The sequence below is a fragment of the Panonychus citri genome, unplaced genomic scaffold (assembly GCF_014898815.1).
Source record: "Panonychus citri isolate SS breed McGregor unplaced genomic scaffold, ASM1489881v1 Contig00137, whole genome shotgun sequence".
Lineage (NCBI taxonomy): Eukaryota > Metazoa > Arthropoda > Arachnida > Trombidiformes > Tetranychidae > Panonychus > Panonychus citri.
In genome coordinates this window covers 403,951-426,417 of record NW_026515542.1, presented here as the reverse complement: position 1 = coordinate 426,417, position 22,467 = coordinate 403,951, and the positions used below count along the sequence as shown (strand labels likewise).

General features: G+C 28.7%; 3 protein-coding genes across 3 annotated transcripts; 1 reads left to right on the top strand and 2 right to left on the bottom strand.

The window, feature by feature from the left end:
• Nucleotides 1-15,192: 15,192 nt before the first annotated feature.
• Nucleotides 15,193-16,653, bottom strand: LOC128392855 (hypoxanthine-guanine phosphoribosyltransferase-like). The gene has a single exon (XM_053352942.1). It carries the CDS (start codon nucleotides 16,064-16,066, stop codon nucleotides 15,290-15,292), a length of 777 nt encoding a protein of 258 aa, XP_053208917.1. The 5' UTR covers nucleotides 16,067-16,653; the 3' UTR covers nucleotides 15,193-15,289.
• A 1,374-nt stretch (nucleotides 16,654-18,027) lies between these two features.
• LOC128392771 (platelet glycoprotein 4-like) lies at nucleotides 18,028-20,368 on the bottom strand. The gene is made up of 7 exons (XM_053352848.1): nucleotides 20,013-20,368; nucleotides 19,784-19,934; nucleotides 19,260-19,708; nucleotides 18,818-19,157; nucleotides 18,668-18,741; nucleotides 18,395-18,602; nucleotides 18,028-18,279 (listed from the first exon to the last, which is right to left on the bottom strand). Exons 1-7 carry the CDS (start codon nucleotides 20,318-20,320, stop codon nucleotides 18,112-18,114), a joined length of 1,698 nt encoding a protein of 565 aa, XP_053208823.1. The 5' UTR covers nucleotides 20,321-20,368; the 3' UTR covers nucleotides 18,028-18,111.
• A 908-nt stretch (nucleotides 20,369-21,276) lies between these two features.
• LOC128392867 (apolipoprotein D-like) lies at nucleotides 21,277-22,447 on the top strand. Its single transcript, XM_053352956.1, has 5 exons — nucleotides 21,277-21,586; nucleotides 21,648-21,778; nucleotides 21,853-21,932; nucleotides 22,013-22,108; nucleotides 22,196-22,447. The coding sequence occupies exons 1-5, from the start codon at nucleotides 21,431-21,433 to the stop codon at nucleotides 22,324-22,326; spliced, it is 594 nt and encodes a 197-aa protein (XP_053208931.1). The 5' UTR covers nucleotides 21,277-21,430; the 3' UTR covers nucleotides 22,327-22,447.
• Nucleotides 22,448-22,467: the final 20 nt, after the last annotated feature.

Here is a 22,467-nt window from a genome sequence, read left to right as displayed (position 1 = left end):
AATATTACATTTGTAACGAGATGAGGATGATGAGAAAAAGATGATTCTCTTTCACTTTCTATTCTTGCAAGATATTTGCTGACCACTTCCACCTTATCCTCCTCCTCCTCCTTTTTTACAAACTGACCAACAACACTTACAAACACTTCACTTAACCAATAACCTAACCCTTTTTTTGTCAGTTAATTTGAGAGAAAACAAAAACTGGACATTACACTGGACACATTCAATACAATAATAAGTAACTTTACTAGACTTACCGGCCATAGGAATTCACTTGATTGACTTTTTGTTTTCTCTTGGTCAACAAAATGGTCAATAACATGATGCTGATGACGACGATGATGATGATGATGATGATGCGGATGATGATTAGATTATGATGATAATAGAAATACCTTTTTTCTTACCTAAAAGTTTAACCAATGGTTGTAATTACCCTTTTCTATTTATCTCATTAATAAATTGCTCTTGATTGTTGGAAACAACAACAACAATTTAAATCGTGATCAACCATAGAGAGTGAAAAAAATAGGCAAGGTCACACTGTCGGTATTGTTAACAATTTACAATGATGATGATTAAAAATTAACCTTTTTTTTACATATCATTATTTATACAACAATCAAGAAATATATTTAACCTTGTCCATTTCCAATGTTATTGTTGCAAAGTGTATTCATGATAATATATATTGTCCATTGTATTGTTGACCATCAGTATCATCATCATCCCTACTTGATTAGCCGCAATTTTCACGCTCTGGTCATTTGAATAATGAAAAAAAAAACGATACGCTAACAATATCTAAATAGTATCATGAATATAATTTATTTTCATACAATAAATGAATGAATGAAAAGTTAACAAAGTGTAAAAATATGATAATCATATTGAATAAGGAAACAGAATTAAGAAAATTTCATTTTAATAACAATAGTATTTTCCGTCATTGACAATTCCAAGTGCTAGTGATTGACTCGTAATGGATTTAGACAACAACAAAACTAATCATCTTTTTAAGAACAATTAACTCGTGTAAATTGTAATCATAGGTACAATTTAAATTGCTGATAGGTTTGGTTTACAGAGCTTGATTATCATCAAGTTAATGGTTACGTTTAGTTTTGTAGTTTTTGTTGTTGTTTGAGGTTCAGTAAGTTGGTTAAGGTTGTGGTTGTGGATCATGATAGTTTATCCTGTATATTAAGGTACCTCAATGAGATGATGATGATGATGGTGATGATGATGATAATCATTGCAAACGCCTTCACAATTTGACTGAATCAAATTGACTATTAATTTAACGGTTGGTTAAGTTTCTATTATCTTCTAGTGGTATGATTATGTTTCTGGGTGCGTTTGACTGTTGGGAACCTTGATATTCATTATGTAAATTTATCATCCTCATCTTTTTATTTTTCTTCATCATCTTGACACTGAGAGAGAGAGAGAGAGAAGGAGAGATGAAGATAAGATTATAATGAACACATAATCAAGATCTTTGTTGTAATAGATGATTTTCTAATGTTTAAACTATTGATTATTTCTTGATTCTTGATTATCAGAACTCTGAATATTTGGAATGATATTTTTTCTTAACTTGTTCTTTTGTTTGAGATTCTCATTCAGTTCAGTTTTCATCTAAATCATTATTTGATTCTGTCTATTTATCCTCAGTTCTTATAGTATATTAAATACTATAACAATTGTATATCTTGGTGCAGATTCCATGGTTGGTTAGCTTATATTCATAATAATCTCATGATAATAATAATCAGAATTTTAGTCTGAATTAATTCATCTGTAAACTGTAATATTGATGTTCTTTGACTTTTCTTACACTTCCTCTTTATATTTTTTTTTTACCATTTTCTCATCATCATTATTATCATCATCGTCTTCCTCCTGATGATGATGATAATTATACACTGAGCTTGGTTGAATTATATGAATGGAAATAGGAAAACGAGATTGATATTACCATGAAGGAGGAAAAGGGAGGAGTAGGTGGTGGGTGAAGATGACACTATAAGATTATCAGAATCAGAATCATGGTTATTGTTACATTGGATAGAGAACTGATAATCTTTGTATCAATTGTACATTCAGCTGATTAGTAAGTTAAAATTTTACTCACTGATGATTGTAACTCATGAACTTTTGATTACCATGATTAATTTTTCCAGAATAAACTTTTACCTATTGATTAAACTGTTAAAATCTAACGGTTATCTTTTGATATTGATTGATTGTCTTGATATTATTTAAACTTTTCAAGTTTACTAATTTTGAAAATTAATCAATTAGTGTTAATTAACTTGGATATGATTAACGGACAATTAATGAAGTAGCATGATAGAAACTTTTTTTTTGAGCTTCGCTGAATTTTTATCATGATTGCAACAATAGACAGAGAGAGTTGCTAAAACAAAGAATCATATTTCTTGTGATAACATAACATAATTTAGTTAATTGATAAAATTACCAAAAAAGTACACAATTAACTGTCTATGAGTCTTTGTATGCAAGTGTATTTGAGTGAGTGAGTGGGTGGGTGGAGGGTGAACTGGGTGGGTAGATGATTGTTTCAATTTCAAGTCATGAATAATTATCAAGCGTAAAAAAGTTGATTAATATTATGAGAATGGGAACCCAAGAGGGAAAAGATCAATAATCTAAATAGCATCTTCATCCTCTTAGTTACCATTAATATACAACGATGATAACAATAAGCGTTATGAACATTCAAATGTGATGAAGATGATGAAGATAATATTGAACCAGAACGAAAGAGGATAAAAAAGAAGATCGTTTTTTATGTGTACATACATAGAGATATAGAAAGATGAAGAGGAGAAAAGATGAAAGCAAAAAATTATTCGAATAGAAAGAAAATCGAAAAGGATAGACGAAGAAGTAGAAGAAGATGATGATGATGATGATGATGATGAAACTGAGAGAGAGTGGAAAGATTTCCTTTGGATGATAAAAAAAGAGAAAAGAATCAAAAGGAAGTCATAGATAATCACATCACTCCCCGAATATCATCATCTTCACTCTGAAGAGGAAGATGATAAGTATACTCTTAGTTAATTCTGTTGCGGTTGCATATGTGTGGAGGAGGGTATGCATGTACCATAGACAATGTTGAATACATAAGAAAGAAAAAAAAATGTCTATGGAATATAAAAAACAACAACCATTGTGAATACACAACTGAAAATGGTAACAATTGAATTGGATAACAATAGTTATCATCATATCGTATTTTTTTATATCCATCTTATTGTGTGTCCTTTTTGTCAACTTGACTTTCTCTCTCTCTCTCTCACTCTTAAGTAACTTCCCAGTGAGGATAAATGTAGCATATCTAAATGAAGGATAATGATGATAAGGGATGATGAGGATGATAATCATTATTATGTCACAATATTTTTACATATTAAATCTTGTTTATTATCAAATCTTTTCGAAGGAAAAAAAAAATTTTTTCTCTCTACTCGTTTCCTATTCTCAATGTATTTTATCATTGACTCTTTTGTACTAACTGTCAACCATGATACTTAATCCACTTGAATATATTTTGATTGTTATTATATCATCAAGATTATTATGATTATGATGATAATTTAACAAGAAGTGTTATCTTTTTATTACCATCATCATCATCATCAACATCATAATCTCATCTTAGTGGCTCTCAATTGCTTCTTGTATCTTGATAATATTCAATGTATAACAATTAACTGATTATCTGATTATCTGATAAACTTATTCAGAAGTTTAGTTTATTATCTGATAACATAATTATAATCATGTTAACTTTAATTGGATAATATAAGTTAATCATTTCGGTGATCAGTAAAATCGGGTGTGTTTATTGTTATTTTTTTTACTTTTCGTGAGTTCGAACTTAAATTTTCAAGTTTACTATTTATAGATTAGATTATTAATTGTTATCATTTTGATTAACTACTTGAGACTCAGTTGAGACTAATTTGTGATTGTAACTGTACTTTTTTTCTGATTGTTGATATGTTGCCTTGATTGTTACTATTATCAAAGAGTAGCAACAAAAAACATACACGTTAGGATCTGATTGTGTTGTGATAATACAAAACTGTGAGGATAATCAAGGATACAATGAGTAACAATAAGATGATGATGATGATGAGGATGAGGATGAGGATGAAGATGAACAAAAGTTCAATATGAAACCTTTTACACCTCAGCTAACAATGGGCTCGATGATGCGAGGTGAGAATAGGAAATAGACAGAGATAGAAAACTTTGTCCACCAATGTGATCGTTTTAAGCTAATATTTCATTTCATAAGTTCATCGAGTTTGCTCAGGTTAGAACTTTATTCTTCTTGTTTGAAAGTCGATTTTTCTTTTATCTTTCTCTCTCATTTGACATCGAGATCGAGATCTATTGGCTATTTGGTGAATTTGGTTCGATGATTTTTTGTCACCAATCGAAAATCCAATGAGTCAATTTTTCTTTTCTTTTCTCTTCCTGATAAATATTTACAACTTTTTCTCAGAATTTTTTTTTTATTTCTTTATCTCTCTTTCAATCTCGTTCCAATTAATATAATGATGAATTAATCATGAAATCAAAGTTCCAATTCTGGTTCAGCGTTTCAACTGTTTTCTTACAGTTCATTTAAAACTCTTCGATGGATATGAAATATTATCAGCAATTAATTTGATTCTAAATTTCTTAATAATGATAAATAATTAGAGCTAATTATTAATTGTTATCATTGGAACAAAAAAAAAGTAAATCATTAAGTGAAATAATTAATTTCTTTCACTGATTCCCAATGGCAACAATTAACTTCACTTTCAAAGGTTTAAAATGATATTATTTTCATCATTATAATACAAATCAATTTTCAATTACTTTCTACAATCAGTTAATCAAAAACAATTAACTTTGAGATGTAAAAGTGGATTAACTTAATGAACAAAATTGTTTTTATATCTAAATTATTACAATGACAAAGTTTAATTGTTGTTTTATTTTAAGGTTACAATCAAGGTAAAAACAAAATAATAAATATTTTCCTAATTATCAGTTAATTAGTATTCAAATTGAAAGTTAATTGTTGTTGTGAATTAAGAAACCTAATTAACGGTTTTTAATCACGATGAAAACAATAATCTATACAGTAAACTTAATTGTGACAATATAATATCCTTAATTAACCATTAAATTGTGATAATTGTTAAAAATAAGATACTAATAAGTTGGTTAATTAATTTTCTGATTCATCTTCAGGTAACTTTGATTAACTTTCATTTGATTAAAAAGTTGCGTTTATTTGAAACAAAATCACATAATCAAAGTAACAAGAGGTAAACTTAATTGTCGTTGATTGTTTTATTGAGTGTGAGCATTTTGTCTGATTGTGACAATCAAAATGTTAACAATAAATAAAAATACACTTCATACATATTGATACAATCTATTTGCATGTAATTAAATCTTATGCTTGGTTGAGGTTAATTAATTGTAATCATAATCAGAATAACAATATAATACATATAATAATATAATATTTGGTAACATTGTCATGGAATCGTAATAATAACAACCTGAAAAACAAAATAACGAAAAGAATCAAATTCAATACGGAAATCTATTCAATTCTGAAATGGAAATTAAACTCAACAAGATGATTACCATGAATGAACATGAAAGAAACACCTTCAACTAGTCATGATGATGATGATTAGAAGGAGGAGAAAAGGAGATGATAATGAAGATGATGATGAGTAACATTGTCTTACCTGTAGAGAGATTAAGATGGAGAAATGATTGAAGAAATGAGGATCAGATGAGAAGTGGACCTCGAACGCGTGGTAAATCAGCACAATTACAATTTAGAATATGAAAAAGATGAGAAAAAAAATTCGAAATGATGATGAAATTAAATCATTTATGCTCTCTCTCTCTCTCTCTCTCCAAATAGTAAATGAATCTAGAGGTAAATTTATTTTCACCTCATCTCATTTTGCTAACACTTGATTATTTATTATGATTGTGGTTAATTACTGTTGATTATCCTACAAGTTAATTGTTGTTTGAGTGTTAATGGGCCGGTTGCTTTTGTGGTTTTTTCTGTAAAATTTTGTACTTATTATTTACTATTAGTTTAATAATCGTGATTAAATTTCAATTGTAATTCTGTGAGCTATTGAATCACGTTGTTCACAATTAACAACAATACTAAAAAAATGTAATATTTAAATAGTAAGAAAAAAAAATTAACCATCTAAATTTTTTACTAAATCAAATCCATGATGATGATGATAATCATTCATTGGTCATCATGAAAATCCTCATCTTTGAGTATCCTTCATGATTAAAGAGGTGATAAAGAGCTGATGATTATAATCATTATCATCTAGAGTTTGATATGTTATCATTTAGTTAATCAGATTATGACCATTATCATGTAATCAAATCATGTTACCGATAATACTGAAAATCAATGATTAACAGTCAGAATGATAATCAATAGTTGGAAGGGAAGAAATGAAATTTTTTTTTCTTCTTCCTCTGACTTTCCTTGAAAATCAATGGATTTACTGATTTAAATAGTTGCACATTGGAAAAACTTAAATTACTCTTAAATTGTTGCTGCTATTTAGCTGATGTACATTATCATTCACCTAATAGCATTTATTATTATTAGTTTTAAATTGTTGTACTCTGATTGTTGTTATTTAAGGTGAAAAATAGTTAAGGTGTTAAACCTGACAGGTAAAGTTAATTCATTGAAAGTAAAGATAATCTCAACAGGGAATCCATAATACCCGCTGGGTTATCTTAATGTTATCCCCTGAGCCTTTTCAAAGTCGGATGATAAAAGGGAAGAGAAAGAGAAGATAAGAGAGAGAGAGAGAGAGAGAGAGAGAGAGAGAGAGAGAGAAATAATCTAATTCTAATTATAATTCCATTGATTTTCTCTATGGTGATTAAATATTGTTAGAAGATGATGAAAAAGATTCAATATTTTTCCATGAAAAATAAAAGTTCATTTTCTTATCCTTTACCATGAGAGTCTAAATGATCCTTTGAACAATTAACAAGTTCTAATGGTTAAATTAATCATCTCTGGTGGGATTAGCTGATTTCTCATCATGAATATTGTAGCAATTAGACTTTTGATTGTTTGATCAATTTAAACAAATATCGGCAAATGATTAATTGTCCAAACTGATTAATTAACTTAACGTGGTTTTTGTTTCATCTTATTAGTTGATTGATTTAATTTTTTGCCTTTAATTGTGTGTGTGTGTGTGTTTGTCTGCATGTTGAGTTTTATTTGAGTTAATTGAACTTTATTAATCAACAATTAACTTAATTAACTACTACTACAACTACTACTGGTTAAGTGTATTCAACTTGTCAATCTTAATTGTAATCATAACACTTTGAAAACAATCAATTATAAACAATTTTTTTTTAATTCAACTGATCAAAGTAATAAATTGTTAATGTGTTAGCTTGTTGCTGATTGCTGTTAGTTAATTGTTAAGATTCAGTTGCCGATACCTTGTAATTAACACTCAAAGTGTGTTCAATCAACAATCAATATTATTAATAATCAACATGATCAAGAAAACCAGTTATTGATTAACAAATCAACTGGGTTGATGTTAATCATGTTAATAAATGATAACCTGTAATCATGAGTTGATTGTATCGTTATTATTAAATATTTAGGTTGCCAATACACATAGACACGGCTACTGTTGATTGTTGTTGATTGTAATTTAATAACAATTAACATCATGATGCAGTTAACAATTAGAAAGTAAGAAGAAAACAATTTTCATTATTGTTATTACCTAATTGTTTCATTAATAATGATAACAATTAACAAGAAATGAATACAACAACAGCAACAAAAACTGGTTAATAGTTTTAGGTTAATCAATTTGATATTAACAACAAAAAAACTAAACTAATCATCAAACAAATCATGATTTATAATGATAATGATTATCATTATCATGATTTAATTATGGTTATCAGTTTATATATGATAATAATAGGATAACAATTAAATTAGTATAAAAAAACATTAACAATCAACAATTGTAAACTACTTGTCAAACATTTACAATTAACTAAAGGCTAAAACCTTGTATAAATTTGATTGTTACAGATTAAAATTGGTATTAAACACAATTAACTGTATTAACATGATAACAATTAAGTTAAAGGTGATAATCATTTTGAATTAGAATCTTAAATTGTTGATAATAGTTTGATAATCAATGAGATTTTCTTAATCCTAAAACTACAACAAAAAAAACTTTTGTAAAGAAAAAAAAAACTTCTAAATGATGATAATCAGTGATGATGATGATGATAATTATGTGTGAAGAGGAATCAAGTTAATGATGATTATCTTAATGATGTTAATCATGATGATCAAGAATTAAATCCTCTTTAAGTATAATCATTATCACCATCAGACTAATCAAAATTAATTTGCTCTGCTCTCATTAACCATCAATTGATTACTTTGGGTTGGGGTTTGTTGTTGTTTGATGATGATGATGATGATTCTTGATTACTGAATTTAAATCAATTAAATGTTTAACTTTTTCAACAGAATGTTAATCCTAGTGAGAAAATTAAATGTTGATTCACTTAAATGAATTATTAATTGTTTGGGAGAGAGAGAATGTGATCAATCCTTAATCATTTGAATTAACAGACAAATCTTAATAATTGAATACAAAAGTGATTCAATTTCCCCTGATTTTGACCCTGGGCGAGTTGCTCATTATTATTGTTACTTTACTGCTACAAAGTGCAAGGTCCAGGTCAATATTTTATATTATTGTGTGTGTCCAGCTCGTAGTTATTAATATCTATATGTACACACGATCCCATTAAAAAGTTTTACAATTGAATTAGATTTGAAATCGTTGCTCTAATCAAAATTAATAGAAAGGTAAACTAATCATTGTGTATTAAGTTAACTTTTTTTTGACTGTGTGCTAATGTGCTGTAACTGTGAGTGTATTTGTGTGTATGTGTGTGTGTGTGCTTGAGTAAATCAATGAATTTTTTTTGAAACAAGATGATAAAAAAAGGTAAATGTAAAGTAATAAGATGAAATAATGTTAAGATTTTTGATTGAGTATCAAGTAAATTAATCAGGATTAGAGGTTTGTTCATGGTCACCAGAGATGGAGAGTTGAATCATCCATTGAAAAAGGTAAATTAAATGTACTAAGTAAAAAGGAAAAAAAGTGAGACGATGATTAAGATGAAGAGAGAGAGAGAGATGATCTTTTTTCTCTTTCTTTCTTTGATGATAATGATAATGATGATAATGCTAATAACAACTACCATGTAGGTATCATGGGGAGCGAATTGATAACCACAGATGAAGATGGCGAAAGAAGAGAGTGTTAGAAAGGTGCTACAGTGCTAATCCATCAAGATGTGATTCCCTCATTGAATGAGAGAGAGAGAGAGAGAGAGAGAGAGAGAGAGAGAGAGAGAGAGAGAGAGAGAGAGAGAGATATTCGAAAAGCTAATTTATCTTAACGCCTTGGAAATGAAATATAGTTTTTAACATAATACATATGAATACGAGTGAAAAGAGCGTATGAAAGAGACACTTAGTTATTTTATCTTCCATAGGTTATTACAAGTTTCTTACAAATATCATCATCATTATACCTTAGGAGAAAATTGTTTTTCTTATTGCGGCCAGTCATCATGAAGATAAAGATGAAGATGATAAAATGATACATGAATATAATATATTTCTGTCTGTGAGGTTGAGTTCGGGTTCTAATTCCAGGTTGGTGTGAAAACTTTGGTTCCAATTTTTTTCCAATTAAGCCCTTTTTTTCACACCTTTTGCCATGCAATCAGGATGAAGACGATGATGATGATCAACGATGATAACTTATCTTCCCTCAGGCGGGAAATCTCAATCTTAAGTCTCTCTCTCTCTCTCTCTCTCTCTCTCTCTCTGATTCACATATTTAACACTCTAAGCATTTGCAAACTTGTTGTTAGCACTTATTACCTTATTTCTTGATTACAGTTTGCATGCAAACAAGCAAATAATAACAATCTTCAATTACTTCATCATCTTCATCTTCATCTTCATCATCATATATTCCTATATGTATATATACCTATCAAATCATTTGAATTAATCAATTGATTCCTTGTATCATCATCATTAACCTGACCTTCATTTTCATGTTTATCTTATTCAAAATTGATGTAATTTTATCAACATTTTGACTGACATTTCAATACAATCAACAATATTTAATAGTAATTAAAATCATTTTCATCTTTGATTGTCTTCAATTTATCAGTTAAAAATTAAATGTTTCTTTTCAAATCAATCTATCTGACAATTAATTGATTGGTAATATGATAAAATGATACAAATCAATGTTTACCATTAATGTATTAATGTATAAACTTTTGATCATTACAATTGTTACACTTACAAGTTTATAGTTAATTAAGTTATACAAAAAAATTATCATGAATTATGATTAATAATCAACAATCAATTACTTTTTAAACTGATGGTATTGCTGGTTGAAAAAGATGAGGTGAAAAAAATGTTTACCCAAAAATTAGTAAATTGTATTAATATTGTATTAATACAATTCTGATTCCAGGTAAATAACAATCAGATTATGATTGATTAATTTAATTGTTATTCACATATAACTTGATTATTAATACAAAATTTTGTTTATTGTTGTCATTGAATGAGGGAAAAAATCAATATGAATGAAAAATCAATGAATGAAATGTTAGTTTCATTGATTACAAACGTGTACAAATGAGTAAATTGTAATTTTTTTTTTCATTGTTAATTGTTCACTTGAAATTCATTATTTTTCCAGATCAAATTTAATATCAACACAATCAATTGATTGTGATAATAAAGTTAAATCTATGGAATAACTTTCAAGGGAGTTAACCTTGTAACAATCAACTAAACAAGTTCAATCACAATTAACTTGATCACTTTGTATCTTTTTACCTCCTCCTCCACCTCCCACTCCATATAATACTCACTCCTTAACATCTTCCACCACCACCACCTCATCATCATCATCATCTTCATCATTAATGATTCTCATAGGAAAAGATGAAGAAAAAAAATTAGATGATGAAAGTTCATCATCTCAAAAGGTGACGATTGATGGATTGATCTATCACGTTTTTCATCCTCATCTTCAATCTTACTATTTTACCTTTACTATTGTATCTTCATCATCATCATCATCATTTTTATCTTCATCATTCAATATGATCAATAATTTTTTTTATTTTCTACTTCAACTTAATCCATCAAAAGCTTAACTTTGCTACGATTTCCTATTCTTTTATTATTTGTCTTCACCTTCATTGTTATTTTGTTATTATTGTTATAACATCAACAACAATCATCAAGAAAAAGGTTTGAATTAACTTTGAAAACAGTTACAATTACAAGAATTGAAATTAAGATCAATAATAATAATGAAAATACCAAATAATCCATCACTTTAATTGCTTAATATACTTTGTAACATCATAATTAACTGATCACCAAGTGAATTCATCTTTATATTTATTGACCATTGGTCATGTAATCATTAGATTTAAAATTAACGGATAATTATTATTTTATAGATTTTCTCATATGATAATAATACTTAAGATACCATAGTTACTGATCATCTTTACCAATGATGTTGATCCGCATCCTTTTTTTATCACTATTATTGTTATTTTCATATTCATATAATGATCTTTATCCATGATGAAGTTTTCTTTTCTTTTTTATTGAAATATCTTCTCATCCATTGAATTCATTTGTGGAACCAATTTGATAGATTTTAAGCTTAACGACCTCATACAGATAGTGAATTGATAAGGAGGAGAGATGAACATGAGTTGTCATGGTAACCATGATGATGGAGATAAAGATGAGGATGAGGATGAGCAGATGAGTGGATGAGTAGATGAGTAGATTAGTTAGTCTTTATTTTCTTGTACTATCAGAGTCAAGATTTGATATGTTGTTGTTGTTGTTGTTGTATGAAAAGAAAATATTTTCTTCATCTTCTAATCAAAATGTTTATACATAAATATTATGATTAGATAATAACAATTGATGTTGATCAACAATCAACAATTATAATCTAATAACATTTCGCCTTGATCATGTTGGTGATTTAATCGAAACCAATTTTTCAGTTACTCTATGTTTCCACTTCATCATCACCCTCCCACTCTCCCACTTTTCCTCTCTCTCTCTCCCTCTATCATATATTGTCTTCAAGTCTTCATCAATCATCAATCCCACGTCCATCATCATCATCATCATCTTTAAAGTTAATATGAATCAATTGACTGATCACCAAGATGAAAGTTACTTATGATTAGCTTATTACTTAAACTCAATTTTTCAACTAACCAATAAAAGGATAATCTCATCATCATCGTCGGCTCAGAATGAGATCAAGATCAAGATGATTAAGATGCTGGATGATGATGATGATGATGATGGTCAGTTTATACACATATTGGTTATCATGATGATGACCGTTGATTAAGTTGATTGTGATGAACAATTTTTCAACAATCCATTAGTTTGCTGTTATCACTTTGATGTTATTATCTTTCAATGTAATCTGATAAAATAATTTCATTCCCAATCAACTAATCAAACTAATCAAAAGAATAACATTTTTCTTTTAACTATTAATGATAATGATTAAGAATTAACTTTGATTGTGTTGATGATTAGCTAATATTATTATTAACACATAGAGATTTACTTTAAATCAAACTTGAAAAGCTTAATTACTTTGGTTATTAATATGATTTTCTTGTTGGCCTCTTTTTTTCATTAGTTAATTGTTACCATTAACGATTAATTAATCACCATTAGTTATGAACAATTAAAAAAAATCATGATTCGTTACTTAATTATGGACAAAGTTAATTGATTAACAAGATGTGAGTCGTTTTATTTAATCAAATTTAACTTTCCATTTACAATCTAAATCAATAGTAAAGCTAATCATGATTATTATGGTTTTTAAAGTAAATTGTGATCAAAATTAACTCAATTAAAACTTAAACTGATCATCTGAATTTTAGATGATTACAACAATTAAAACATAATTAGCATATATTGAAAAATAATGAAACTAATCAACAAGAAAATCTTATCATTAAGAATTGATTAACAATCAGATGACAATTAAAAAACAGCAAACACAACAATAAGCTCATTGATTGTGACAATTTACTAACAATTAGCTAGAATCAGTTGATAACCTTGAAATATTAATTGAAATTATTATTACAATCAAATGAAAGAAATGATTAACTTTAAGAAACATGAGAAAATTAAACTTTAATCACAAAACCGAATCCTTATTCACAATTAAGAGGATGATGATGTTAATCACAATTAAATGATCATAGTATTCATATGAATGTAAGAAAACTATACTATTTTCCAACAATTTAATGGTAACAATTGAAAAGTTAATAAAAGATCATGTTAATTTAATGATGATTATGATGATAATTTAATATTCAAAAGCTTAATTGTGATCTAAATTGTAGAACGCCCATAATCATGATTAGTCCAACCTTTTAATGTTTTTTTTTCTCGTTGTTCGGTAAAAACTTTAATTCTAAACAATTAAGGTAACGATTGTAATAGTTGTAATGATTAAGGGGAAACATTATGATTAGCGGATTTTAATAGTAATAATAATAAAGACTCAATTGTTGTTGGTAAGATCATTAAATTAAATGTATTCTGCTTCCGTTGTAAATGCTGTTTACTTTGATTGTTGGCTTTAAATTGTTGCTTTTTTTTTCTTGATTAATCGTTTACTTGATTGTTGTTTAAAGTCCTCAAAGTGATGAGAGATAACAATCAAACATGATGTGAAATTTACACGAAATTTGATTGAAGAAAAGGCCAAAAAATTAATATTAAATTTGATGAACAAAATTACCAACAACAAATTAAATTGTTTCCTTTTTGATTGTTTTCTTTTTTCGCAATAACTATTTTATACTTTATTATACAACAATTTAGTTAATTTTAATTCACTTGAAAAATTATATCACGATTTAACTATTCTAACAATTAGATTTAATCAAATGATAAACATTTCAGTTGATAAATATGATCATTTAAATGATCACTTTTCTCTGATCATTTGAAACATTTTCAACAGATTATTGTCTTTAATTGTAAAAACAATTTTCAATCATTACTTAATCACAATTAACAATTTTCTCCTCGTATATTAATTCAACTGATTAATTACTTTTTCTCAATGGTTAATTGTTGATTAATTGTTTAAGGGAAAAAGTTTCGTCTATTAAATGATTAGATAACAGAGGTCGCTCATGTTGATCAAATTCACTTTTGTTATTTTTTGTTTACTCTCATTGATTAATTGATTAGTTGATTTTTAATTTGATTTTTTTGTTTCTTTTTTTTTTACAAACATTAAACAATAGAAACATCATCACATTAATTGTTCCCTTTACATGAGGAAGGTGAGTTTGCAGTTTTAATTAGTTAATTAATTATCTTCTCTAGTTGGAGATTTTCATTTTCCTACTAAAGGAAAATCCCATTGAAAGGTGAGGCTTTCAGCTGATTGTTTGCAATTATTAATCTCTGATTTTTGTTAATTTCTTGTTTTTCTCTCTCTCTCTCGTTGATTTAAAGGATTGGCCTGTAATTTGTGTTGATTAGTTTGATGTTAATTATCCCCAATCAACAGCTTCCTTGGTGTTATCATCTTCTTGATGGGTCAACAATGTGTATTTATGGTTAGCTCATGTTGGACAAAAGGCTTGACAACAACAACAACAACAACTACAAGTTTTGGTTATTTGATATTCATTTTGTATTTTTTTTTCTTGATTGTTATTGTCCTTTTATCGGTTGGTGTTGATTTTTTTTTTCTTCATCTCCATTGTGTTTATACATATGTATCCCTCCTCCTCTTTTGATGGTTAGTATAATGATGATAATTGTTGTGGTTTATATTGTGTTACAATTGATTAGTATCACGCTACACAAATGTATTATTATAATATGTTATATGTTGAGTGCGCAATTGATATTGGACAAGTTACAATCTATTATCATTTTTATTTTTTATTTTCTTCTATATATCAATATATATATATATATTTTGTTAATTGTTATATTCTTTTTTTGATATTTTATCGTCTAGGAGGCATACTTAAGTTTACCCTTTTCGCTGATTACACAAACATGGTTAAGATCTCGAAAATATTCATTGTAATCAAGATTAAATCCAACGACAAACTTATTGGGCAACTCAAAACCAGCATAATCGGGGATAAATGTATTAACTGGATTACGTTTGACAAAAAGTGAGGCGATCCTGAATTCAGCTACTTCCGATTCCTTTAATAGTTGAACAAGATGATGCATTGATAAACCAGTGTCGATAATATCTTCAACCACCAGAACCCGTTTACCTTTTAATGAACGAAGTGTCTCAAGGCCTATTGTGGTTACCGCTCCGGTTGTATTATCGTTAACATAACTTTTAAGTCGGATGAATTCAATGTCAATTCTTTGAGCAAAATTTCCAGCGTGTTGATGAACAGTTGATGAAGAAGATGATGATGATGATGATCCATTTGACAAGGAATCATTGGCTGAAGAAAATGGTGATGGTTTGATGGTTTCAGCGAACGATGTGAATCTATATAATTGTCTTAATTTGTCCAATAATTCACCGAAAAATTGATAACCACCTTTAAGAACACAAAGAACTGTGAAAGGTTCATATTTATGATCAGCGGCAATGTTACAGGCCAACATTTCAATACGATCATGAATCATTCCTCCAGGTATTAAGACACTTTCCAAATCTTCCTTGATACTATTTGAAACGCAGAAAAGTTCAATTGGATAACCTGGAAAATCATCAGGAATCACAATCATGGGACAATTTGAAGCAACGATACTGGACATGTTTATCTCTCTCACGTTGTGTTAATTGTTATGATTTTATCATGTAAAGTGAACACTATGATAGCGATACACAAACTGGTAAGTTTAAAGTAAAGTCGATGTAAAAAAAACACAAGGATACAGATCAGAAACTACTTTAAAAAGTGATTAGCAAAACAAGATGGCGATGGAAACTGCTGATTGGTAGAGAAATAAACCTTTTGGCTATTTCTTTATCTTTCTCTGTTTTTTTCTTCTCTCTGTTGTTTTTTTTTACTATCTTCTCATCTCTCCCTCATTTCCATTCTCTCTCTCTATTTACTTGCAGCTCACACAATTAACTAATCATTTGTGAATGAAAACATTATCAAGTCTCGACTGGCTGGTTTGATGGAATAAAACAAATTATTATGATGATGGAGAGAGAGAGAGAGAGAGAGAGGGAGAGATGATTATTACACCGATCCGAGTGCCTCTCAAGGTAATTCAATCATCGAATGAAAAAAAAAACTTTATTACCAAGCATATGAATGGATCACATGGTAACAAACCAAAGTCTATTTCCAATCAAAAATTGAATGGTGATTGGAAACTGATTGTTTAATTGGGGAAAAAACCACGTGGATAAATTGTTGACAAGGTGATTTCCATTGAACATGAATTGAGAATTTTTTTTTTGCTTAAATTGCAAAAAATAATCATCACCTTCAGGCTGAGGTGTTAATCCAAATGAAGGAATATCTTGATCTTATTGCTCTTAACACGTTGAGAAGTGTTTTGGTTTTTCAGGGTGAAATTTGGTAAATTTTGATTCTGTTAATTGTTGAGAATCTGATCTATTTGTTTTTTAATTTCTCTTTCTATATCTCTCTTGTTTAGATGTTTATTTGGATTAACGTGATAATGGTTGAAGATGATGGACCGACTTAAATGATTTGTTAATACGAAAGATCAACAAATTCTGATAAAATGGTTCAATTTAATCTAAATATTGACTTAATTGTGATTCTCATTCTCCCCCAGCCTGATTCCAAATGATACCAAGTTGGCAAATATTTGATTTAATTGTTGTTGATTTGTTTCGTCGACCAACAACTTAATCAAATATTTTACTCTCATCTATTACACTGTAACTTCCCATGAACAAGGTTAAATCAATTTGTAAATTGTAATTATTTCTTATTATCACCACAACCATTACCACCACCACTGTTTTTGATAATTAAGTTAATTGTTTTCCCTCTTTCTTTTATATTGTAGCTCTCTCTCTCTCTCTCTCTCTGGTGGTTTTGTCTTGATCTTAATTTTTGGTTTCGTCGTTGGATTAATTGTTTCAACACCATAATCATAATCATTACCAAACATCATCATCATCATCATCGTCATCATCATTATCATTCTGAAACCTGATAGCTGTGGTTAAAGGGAAACCAGTAATTACTTTAATGAACATTTAATTAGATGTATATAGTTTAGATATATGAATGGAAAAATATTATTCTTTTTCTTCAATTATATTCAAATTGTTGGAAAAAAGGGAAGAGGAGGAAATGGCATTTTCGTTTGATACTGTTGATCATGCAAGAGGAAACATATACATCTAATTAAAGTAATTACTGGTTTTCCAACCACCACAGATAATATCAGGTTCCTCAATGATTATGATTACGATTTAGTGTCATAGTTTTCTCACTCCAGAGTTTTGTCACTTTTTTTTTATTCTCTCTCCATGCCAACAATTAATTCATTTCCACCATTTAAATATTTAATTTTCTCGCCCAAACTTCATTCAAATTTTCAAACTTTCTCTCTATTCACATAATCTTTTTGGTTGAGAAAAAAGAAAATCTAATTCCCTTTTATTATTTCATTATTATTTGAAGGAAATTAATTGTTCACCTTTGTCTCTCGTTTACATTGAATTCTTATTTCCTTAAGTATAGTAATTAATTCTTGGTAATATAATTAATCTTGTAGCCAACAATTGAAAACTTTTTTGTACAATACGAATTGACGAAGATACAAAGTCGCCATCTATTGGATTCTTTGGTCGATTTTCTAGATGATCATTTTTTAATCATTTTCTTTGCAGTTAAATGTTGATTATCCTTTGAGATTGATGGTTTATGATGATGTTTTTTACTTGTTTGCTGTTTAATTGTTGAATCCAATGATATAATCTCTGGTTTATCCTTATTATTATTAACTTTATTTATTGGATGAGATGAAATCATCTGATGATAAAGTGTTGAAATGTAGTTCTGATAATTAGTTTGATGGTGATAATAATCAACATTAATAATGGATAATGATCTCTATGTTTATAATTTTCTCTCATTTTATAATTACCTGTTTATATTTAGCAAATCCCAATGTTAAAGATATAACGGTAAAAGCAAAAGCAATTAGAGCATAGATTGGCTTTGATTGGTCAACCCTTGAAATCGTATTGACAACACTTTGAATGACCAGTTCAACATCTTCATCTTTAACAGTACCAGAATATTCAAACCAAGCTAAAGGTAATAAACGAGCACATTTAATCTCATCTTTACCACTAGAAAATTGGAATAATGATTAATAATTTACCAATTTGAATCTAATTTCAAATTGAAAACTTACGTGAAAAATGTTTGCTTTCGTAGTTGAACATTGATCTGAAATCTTACACGACCTCTTAATGGTACTCCCAAATACTAGGATAAGGACAGAAAAAAAAAATGATCAATTGTATTGGTTAATTGTCAGTTCAATTGGTTAACAATTTGTTACCGGTTCAATATCAAGGAATGATTCATGAGCCTCTGGATCAGCTGATAATCCTTCAATATGCAACTGAGCCTCATTCAAAGGGGAATTGATAAAATGAGGCTGTGAAAGCCAAACTGGAGCTTCATGCATACATGAATGTAAATCAAGTACACCATCAACTGAACAATCAGGATTAAAATCATCCGATGAACTATTTTGATGATTGAAAAATGTCTCATTACAATAACATTGATTTTCTGGTGTAGTTTTACCAGAATTGAAAGTATCTTTTGAAAGTTTAAATCGATACAAATTGATTCCCTGCAGATCAACATCCTTTTCGTAAACAAAGATAAATTTCCTGAATGAAAAGTTTGGTAAACAAACAAAGAGGAAATGATTAAGAAACATGATGATGATGAAGGAATGACGATTGATTTCAATCATTTTGATCTTTTCTTACCTGCAAAGAGGCGGAACGAAAACCGTTAGAACTTGACCTCTCGTTACAAAAGGCGGGAAAAAAGTTCCATCGGTTCCTTTAACATGATTACACTCATCGCCGTACCAAATGTTCATAACTTGTGAATTTCTCCAAGAAACTATATTACCAATTAAGGGTCCACTTGAATAGATCTGATAAGGTCCCATGTAACTAACATTGAAAGTGTTAAATAGCCCGAAGGTATTATCCTTTAACCCCTTTACTTCAGGAAAAGGTCGACCTGAATAATATAATCTCCAAGCGCGTGCAAGTTGCCCTAATAGGTCAACACGTTTACCTTTGAACAACATTTGCTCAGCTGTAATTGGTTTGAATACTTTATCATCCAATAGATATAAATAAGCCTTAACTACATCAATTGTTATATCATCTCCAACGATAATATTACTCAAATAATCATTAATAACCTTTAATTATTGAAAAGAAAAGGGCAAGAATTAATTGTTGTTGTTGGGTAATATTATGATTAATTTTTAATTTACCAGTGTTGGAATATCAATTGTAGTGAAATTGTCAGTTAAATCGCTGGCTGATGATTCATAATCAAAGGTGTACTTTTTAAAATCAAGGTAAGTTAATGTTGGATTGTCTTCTAATTGTGAGCTATTGGCTAATTTACGTCCACTTTTGATTCTGATAATTTGGTGAGAGGAAAAAGGTTAACAATTAGTGAAAATTTACTGATGATCAATTGGTTGGTAATTTGTTTACTTAAATGAATATGGGCCCATCTCAATTAGCTTTAATTGTTCACAATCAGACAGAAATGATTCTGAATTGGTTACATTGAAAATATATGCATTTAATTTCATATCAGCTTCGGGTTTAAGCCAAGCATTGTAATATTCAGATTCATTGCTGGCTAAATTAATTTGACCTTTAATTGATTTAATTACAAAATCGTCAACCAGAAAATTGAAAATTAAAGCCACTGAACTAATTGATAAGGATAATATAAGTGATATGTAGGTTCGGGTGGCACAAAATGAGGCAAATTTAATGGCTGAAGTTGAGTCCATGGTGGTTAATCAGTTTCGATGAAATAATTGAAACAATTAACAATCTAATTGCCATATTGTTTGTTTTGAACTTAATTGTAATGATTATTTCATGAGAATCAATGAAGAAACAGAATTTGATTAATTAGAAAATAAAATTGACTTTGATTGGGATGGTTAATCATTAGGAGAGGATTAAATTAGAATCGCTGGTTAATTTTAATTAAATGCTTTTTCATGGATTCTATTGATTAATTATTGGGTTAATTTTAGAGCAATTGTCAAGTTAATTGTTGTTTTGATTGAATAATAAATTTCTTCACATTTGTTTCTGGTTCTTGTTTGCTATTTAATTGTTATCTAATTTGATTTAATTGACATGATCAACATTTATTTAACTGTTTATTTTAATTGTTTTCATGTTGTCAATCAAGATTTAATCATTGATTGTGTATCTGTGTATCTTGACAACAATTAACTGATAATTAAGAAGATAACTATTTTCAGTTCATTTTCAGTGTATTTCATAAATAACAATTTAAATTCTTGCAGTTAATTTGTATTAATTAGTATCTCTTTAATTGTCATCATGATGATCAAAATTTTTAAACAATTAAGAAGTTGATTGAATTTTAATCAACCAAAACCATTCCTGTAATTGAGTTGATAATTGTTTGGTTGTTTATCTGAATGGGATGATTGGTGATTAAATTGTTACCATGTAAATTAAACAATTGATTGTAACAATTAGCTGGTAAATTAAGCTTCAGGCAAAAATAATAAGATGATCATCTTGACCTAAATCACTTAGGCAACAATTTTGTCATCTGTGTTACAATTAATTATCATGACGTTATCACCTTTAATTGTTATAACATTTGATGATTATAACAATACAAAATGTTAATCATATTATCTAGAAGTTAATCATTAATTGATTGTTACTATTTATTATTATAATTACAAGAGATTCAGGAAAATGATTAGAAAGTGAAACTTTCACTATTTAAAGTGATCCAATAATCAGTTAATTGTTACCAGTTAAAGTTTAAATCTCACCAAGTTAATTTAACAACGACACCGACTCGTGAAATCAGATATTCAACAACAATTTAATTTCAATTAAACTAAATGAAGATGATTTCGTCAATCAATCAACTAATTGCTTTCACCTTTCTTTTAATTGCCATTGAAATGGTTTCAGGTCAACGTCCAAATCCCGGTGGTTGCCCAAAGGTTACTTCAGGATTGATGAGTTCAACATCATCCAAGTTTGACCTTTCAAAGGTGAGTGTTTAACTTGGTTAATTGTGATCAATTTTAATTGTTGATTAATTTGATTGTTTAGTACGTTGGAGTTTGGTATGAGCTTGAACGAACCGCTAATATCTTTGAGATGGGAATGAAATGTGTGACCGCTAATTACACCGCTAAATCAGACGGAACTGTCGCCGTAGTTAATAGGGGAATTTCAAAATGGTTAGTTAATCAATTAGAGTTAATTGTTAACAGTTAGTTTGTTTAACTTTTTCCCTCTCTTGATTCAAAAATAGGGGCCAAAAGATTAACCTTGAAGGTTCAGCTCGAGTTCCCGATTCATCAATCCCAAATAACCTACGAGTTACCTTTAAGTGTAAGTAATGGATGATATTAACAATTAAAGGATTTCATCTTTACTTGACCACAATTAACTTGATTATCTTGTTGATTTAGTTTCCCCTGAAGCCCCTTACTGGATCGCCGATACTGATTACAATAATTACGCTATTGTCATTTCATGTGCTGATGTTTTCGGTCTTGTCCGATTTGGTAAGAATTGTGAACCTTAATTGTTACCCAGTTGATTGTTGACAATTAATTGATAATTTTATAAATTTTTTTCCAATTTTCTTGCAGAATCAATCTGGGTATTGGGACGAACTACACAATTACCTGATTCAACAATCAGTTCAATTCACAGTCAAATTGAACGATTAGGTTTCAACCCATCAGCACTTAGCAAAGTTGATCAATCATGTCCCAAGTAAATCAACAATCAAATCAATCACGATATTGATAATTGAATTTTACCATTTTTCTGAAACATAGATCAATCCAACAATGTAATCCTATTGAAGATAATCAATAAACCACTTTCATCTAACTGAATTCATTCAATCTCATTTCTT